The 6,000-nt window shown below is 39.0% G+C and overlaps 1 protein-coding gene across 2 annotated transcripts in view; it reads left to right on the top strand.

Annotated features, from left to right (window-relative positions):
* LOC110063175 (voltage-dependent calcium channel subunit alpha-2/delta-2-like) overlaps positions 1-6,000 on the top strand; it is a 40,072-nt gene that overhangs the window by 21,003 nt on the left and 13,069 nt on the right. For both annotated transcript variants that reach the window (XM_089273822.1, XM_089273821.1), the window contains exons 14-24: positions 77-126; positions 634-729; positions 1,167-1,235; positions 2,141-2,248; positions 2,730-2,804; positions 3,114-3,191; positions 3,776-3,880; positions 4,196-4,257; positions 4,757-4,827; positions 5,354-5,411; positions 5,881-5,966. In XM_089273822.1, coding sequence (XP_089129948.1) covers positions 77-126; positions 634-729; positions 1,167-1,235; positions 2,141-2,248; positions 2,730-2,804; positions 3,114-3,191; positions 3,776-3,880; positions 4,196-4,257; positions 4,757-4,827; positions 5,354-5,411; positions 5,881-5,966 — 858 coding nt within the window. The remainder of the gene's footprint in view (positions 1-76; positions 127-633; positions 730-1,166; positions 1,236-2,140; positions 2,249-2,729; positions 2,805-3,113; positions 3,192-3,775; positions 3,881-4,195; positions 4,258-4,756; positions 4,828-5,353; positions 5,412-5,880; positions 5,967-6,000) is intronic.

The following is a 6,000-nucleotide window of genomic DNA, read 5'->3' as shown; positions in this document are numbered from 1 at the left end:
CAAAATGTATGATCTGCTTGAAGAAAGCTATATCTTAAAAAAATACAACTTTGTGTTTATATCTTTCAATGATCAGGTTACTTTTCACGCATTCAAAGTGTTGGAGCTGTCCGTGAAGTTAGTAAGGTAAAGTGGTTAGATTTTGATTTATTAATGTAAATAATGAAGATTCTGGAGATTGCCATTCCATTACTGACTCTCAAGAACCTTCAGGGGGGGGGGGGGTTTACTTTTCATTAAGACAAGTTTTCTATTAGGTTAGTTTGTCCTGATGGAAATGTTTAGCATTGTTCTAAACTTCAGGATGTGGAGCAAAATTTCCTATGTAGCTCATCTACCTGACGAAAATGTTAAATTCATTTAAAGCCATTTGCATTGTGTATCTTTAAGCATGTATGCATAGGCCCATTAGCATGGAGTAATTTTGTAACTATAACTTCATAGACCTCTACGAAATGAGCTGTTTTGACCTGGCGCAAATGTTTGACATTGGCTATGTGGGAGTCTGACTAAAATTTTCCCATACAGCTTATTCTCCTGATAACAGCATGTATACTCCAGGCCTTGCGCACTGCAGTGAAGCAGTTAGATACCAGTCTTGAGCACTGTTTCTCATAGGATTCTTTATCTTAGAACTACATTCGTGTGTTGACTCGACCAATGGCAATGGCTCCTAAAGAGAATGCAACTGACCACACAGTATGGACAAGTGTTTATTTAGATGCTTTGGTAAGCAGCACCTTCGTAGCCTTCCAAGTTTATGAATTCATAATCATTCTACGACTTGTAACCCTTTTAATCCTGTTCAATCCACAACTTCGCCATTAAACATGTTTTCTTTGACTAGATACCTGCCCCATGCCCTGATGATTAGATTAGTTTGAAAGGTGTTAACTATTAAGGGAGTTGAGTTCTGCGAAAAGTATCACTTCTTGGGCATAATTAGGTTCTAAATTTATAATAATTGCTTTTTCATTTTGGTATCTGACAATATTTCAGAATATCTCACAGTGATGTTACCATGAATTTTGTAGTTTGGTCAGTAAAATGCCCAAGCATGTGCAGTTATAAACTCTAGTTGTATACGAGTAAGTAACAGCCTGTGTGTCAGAAGTGCATAGAGGTTTTTACAGTGATGATCACATTCATTTGATGGTGTTTCACAGGGACTTGGTATGATGGTTACAGGGACTCTGCCAGTTTTCCACCGCATAAAGGACCCATCTGATTGCTCGGTGAGTAACCTTTGATTGGCTAGTTATTGGACTATTGGACATTTTCTTTGTACCCTGGACTTGACCCTGGACCTTTTTTAGCCGCCTGGGAGCATAGGAGGGAAAGATGTACGTTCTTGTGTAGCCGGGTAGACCGGGAAAGGTTGCACAATAGTTTGATATATTGATCTACCAGTTATTCAGCTGTACTGACTATCTTAGTTAGGAGAAAGAATGAGACCACACGCTTTTGTGTAGACTGTCAAAAGTTAAACGTCATTACTAGTAAGGTGCAGCTGCCAAACTTTGCAATGCCGAATTTTGTGCGAAATTAAATCTACTGACTCTGAAAAAATGATGTGTTGACCACTTACAAGCTGTTTTCAATTTCTTTGGTCCCTGAAATACACCTGCAACCTTCCACTGTATTGAAAGGTTTATCCAGGTTTGAGTCGCATTGGACAACACTTCTTATGTATAAACTAAAAGTGATATAGTTTTGACCTCTAATGCCATAACGTAATTGACATAAAAAGTTTCCAGAGGCTTCTGTGCTAAAGGCTAAAACCACAATTAACAATTACTCCACGAATGTGCGTTGGATATCAGATGTTAGATAGCTATAACCATCTCATATCTAACAAGCGTGATTGGAATAATTGTTTTAATACAAACGCCCTTAAAATACGGAAAGCTAGTCAAGAATAATATAAAAATAAAAACGCCCCAAAGATTACGTGCATGCTTACTATATATGTAGAGCGTGGTATGATGGCTCATATACCATGATGGCTTAGCCAATGGAAACTCTTGAAATGAATTATCCAATGATTCAGTTTTTAACAATTGCCACTATAACGTTTTGTCACATGTCTTCTTTGTTGAAAAAGGATTTTTGTTTTTCATGTCTGCTTATTGTGAGTCAGTCAAAAGATGGAATGCAAGATGAAGAGAAATACAAAGATCATTTTCTGGGAGTCATGGGTACAGATGTTCCTCTGAACTACCTTAAAGAGTTCATCTTACAACCACTGGTTAGTTTAATGTGACTTAACCTATTTGTGATAACGATGTCATTTTTGGAAAATTTGTCCACATTTACAGTGGAGTCGGATCATCCGTCTGAATCAAACTTGGGCAAGTTTAAAATGTACATATTTATTACCAGCCCTGGCTCCTTTGGTTACCTGCCATGATGCTGAATGGACCACCCTGGCTAAATGAAGTTTTATTTTACTTTACTTTACTTTACTTTACATCGTGTGGTAATACGTTTGTGTATCAACGCGTGAAAACAGACCGACCGACCGTGCAGATGAACTGCTTGCTTGAATCTTCTTACACCTCTTGACAAACGACTAACTGTGGATAATTTGTTGGGGCAGACAATCCTTTTGTCTTTAAATTCGTAAATTTGGTGAAATTACTTCCAGTGTAATCGTCACATGTCTGTTTCAAAACTCGTCGTCAATTTATTGGATGCCTGGTTACGCCTTGTAATCATTATTTTTTCAGATAGGAGCCAGTGGGTATGTGTTTGCAGTGAACAACAATGGCATGATAATATCTCATCCACGATTAAAAACTGTGGTGAGTATTTAAACTCAGGACAAGCCCATCATTTACGTGCATTTTTACGCGCGACATCAAATGTCTGGCATTAAAACAATCAGGCTACTTGCCTCTACCTGCTATCGCCTCTTGACTTTTCACACAGAAAACGCGCGTTTGGAGAAAGTTTAATCGTTACAAATACCGGTATGCGGGAAAATCCTGGATTTCTACCTGAAAAGGTTTTGGTCGGTGTACTTAAAATGCAGTCATATATTTACCTCACAAAAAGACATTGTGGTGAGGTGGTTACTTTTCACTGTTGATCTATTTTGTGTTGTTTTGCAGTATGGCTACTTGATAGACCCTCCGGGGGTTGATCTAGAAGACGTGGAAACATCCGAAAACGACTTAAAAGTTCTTGAGGTACAATGTCAGTAAAAAATGATCCTGTGCCTCGGTGGCTTTTGCCATCTCTTTTCACTTTATGTCTTCAGATTAACCAAGAGGACACCACATGAACCTGTGCAATTCACTGTTTTCTGCCAACTTCAACTCAACATTTGTTTTCTGAAACTACGTCCTGTGTTGTGCGAAGCAATCGTTCGTAGCATCAGTAGTGCTAGTATGTAATCTTCCTCAGAGGCATTCATGTTCTACATAATTTACTGAGGAGCTCTGAGGTTAATGCTGTATTTAATCAGTCAAAAAGGAAATCCGTACTCATGCGTTGGTCCAATTCATGGATTGGTATAATTGTTGTGATCAACATTAAATGATCTGCACGAAAATCAGTCAGGGGACAAGATATTTCGAAACTCATCTCGTGGTTTAGGTTGCTCATTCACGATTTATTTTGCCTTTTTCAGTACAATCTGAAAGCCGGGATTATGCTCTCTTGCTACCAAGTTGAAAGAAATCATTGCCCAAAAGAGAGCTCATGGGTCCAAACATAAAACATGAACATCTTAATTTCATATGTTGAATAAATTTACTTTGGTGCTTTGTAGCTTAGAAAAGCCATGATTGACACAGTCCCAATAACTGCTGAACCGCCTCCAAGCAACAGCCCGAGCAACAAGACATTTGTAGTCTACGATTTGTCTTTTGACGAGGTATGTGAAATCAGTGATGTAATAATTTCAGCTGTAATGTAAAACTGAAGCTTATGCTAAAATAGCATCCTCCACATTCAAAGCTATTTATCAACAACTTAGTGACTCATACCGAATCTTACATTTGGTTTTTTTCTATTAGCCTACACACTGACAGGCCAATATTTTGTAGGAACGTATTTCCTTCGGTTGCTCGGCGAGAATCCTAATATTTCATTCCTGTTTCACATTAGCAGTGTCAGCGTTGTAATGTTAGCGGTAGTTTGGCAGCAGATTTTGTGTTGACTTTAGGAAACGTAATCTCTTTGTTTCCAGCTGCGAGTGGCCAAACGCCTCATGCAGTACTACTTTGGTGGTGTGGAAGGAACGTCCTTTAGGTAACCTGAATGTGGTAAATAATGTTATGTAGGCAGTTTACACTGGTGTGATGTGAATGAACGCGTAATAGGTATAGGAGTAAATTGGAGCGTGTTTTCTTCCCATGAAATCATTTTAACAAGCAACATATGCAAAGAATGCCTGGTAGCATTGCGGGGTTTGAAGGAAGCAACCATTTTGCACCAGGTTTCAAGGTGAAACACTTGAAACAACCTGTTGCATCGGAGAATGCATTAGTTTTTCTCTATCAGCAGATTAGCAACACATTTCTTTTGTAAACTTTATTTTGCTCACTTACAGTGTGTACACGTATTGCCGACAAGAGTTTGCGTTAACGTCTGATGTTATCTTGGTGTAGCTCATGGAGTGCATAAGCCTCGCGTTTAAGCAGAACTAGCAGAACTCAAAATTTATTGCCAACATTTGCGAAATGTCCGATGCGTAGCTCTGTCCTGATGAGTCTACACCCCTTGTAATGTTTTTGTTTCCTTTGCCAAGTCTTGCGATAGCAACTCCTCAACTGGGATACAAGTATAAGTTGGCAGAATACACAGATGACCAGGTGATTGGTGAGTGAACTGTTAAGCTGTACGTTTCTGCAAGCCCTTCTCCAGACACTCGTTTATAAGTCTTGGACGTCTTTTGTACTTAATTCCAAACCGTTCACGTAAGCTACTTCCATGTGCTGTGCAGTGTCTGTGATAATCTGTTGGAAGGTCAGGGTACTGTTTAAGCCCAACCATTTGAAAAGTTACTGAGATCTGAGACCTTACTTCCATGGACAATATAAAGAATGTGTCGAAGAATTAAATTAATGTCCATTATGAAAACTATTGGATGGACAACGTCTGACCTACAATTTGACGAGGCCGCACGCCAAGTATAATTTGCCAGTTTTGGGAGTAAAAAGTAAAAATAAATATCAGCTGGGGCAGTACAACAATTCCATCTTAATTAGCTGACAAACTGATGTACATGAGGAGACAGCCATATTGTAAAACGAACACTGTGCCCTTCAATAGCTTTCAATGGCCATGTGAAGGCGGATGTTTCAGTCACAAGTTATTTATTTTGAACCTGTTTTTTTTTTCCTAGCTGAGCTTCATGACCGATTGTCAAAAGAGAGCGGTAATAACATAAACATTGAGAAGTGGTAAGTGTAAAGTTGTCTTTGACATATTCACACCAGTTGAGTTTAAACTGCTGGATGCATGCAAAAATTGGTGAATACAGTGAAGTGTAAACATCCAAAATGAAACTTTATAAGGGTGTGATCTTCGTGCCCCTGGGTGGGTGGGTGGGGGATTCTTTTGCGGTAGCTTTTAGGGTATTGAGCCGTGAAAATATGACAGGAAATAATGTGTTGTTTAAGAATTGGTTCCTCTCAGGGGTGAAAAAAGTTTCAAGGCGCGTCCACAAAACAGGATCTTGGTACCTATTGGGGGTTCTTTTCAAAATTTCCGACGAGCACCCCCGTCCTTTTTACATGGGAGCCCTCCACGGGCTGGTGACACTCTTCAAAGTCTAGTTATTCTTACACTTAAAGTAGTAGGTAACCCATTGCTTTTTCACTTGATTTTCATTATCATTTATTTGATAATAAGTGCTTTTCCTTTTTCCAGGCCGTATTGCAGGAATGTAGTATTTGCTGAAACAAGCCCATTGGAGCAACTGATCAATGAAACCAAGACTGGAGACACTACATTTTGTAAGCAAACGCGATGAAATGTATAGTATACCAC

The sequence above is a fragment of the Orbicella faveolata genome, unplaced genomic scaffold (genome assembly GCF_042242905.1).
Source record: "Orbicella faveolata isolate gen_17 unplaced genomic scaffold, um_ofav_v1 contig_35, whole genome shotgun sequence".
Classification (NCBI taxonomy): domain Eukaryota; kingdom Metazoa; phylum Cnidaria; class Anthozoa; order Scleractinia; family Merulinidae; genus Orbicella; species Orbicella faveolata.
Note: the sequence above shows the minus strand (reverse complement) of the source record. Positions and strands in the feature narration are given on the sequence as shown.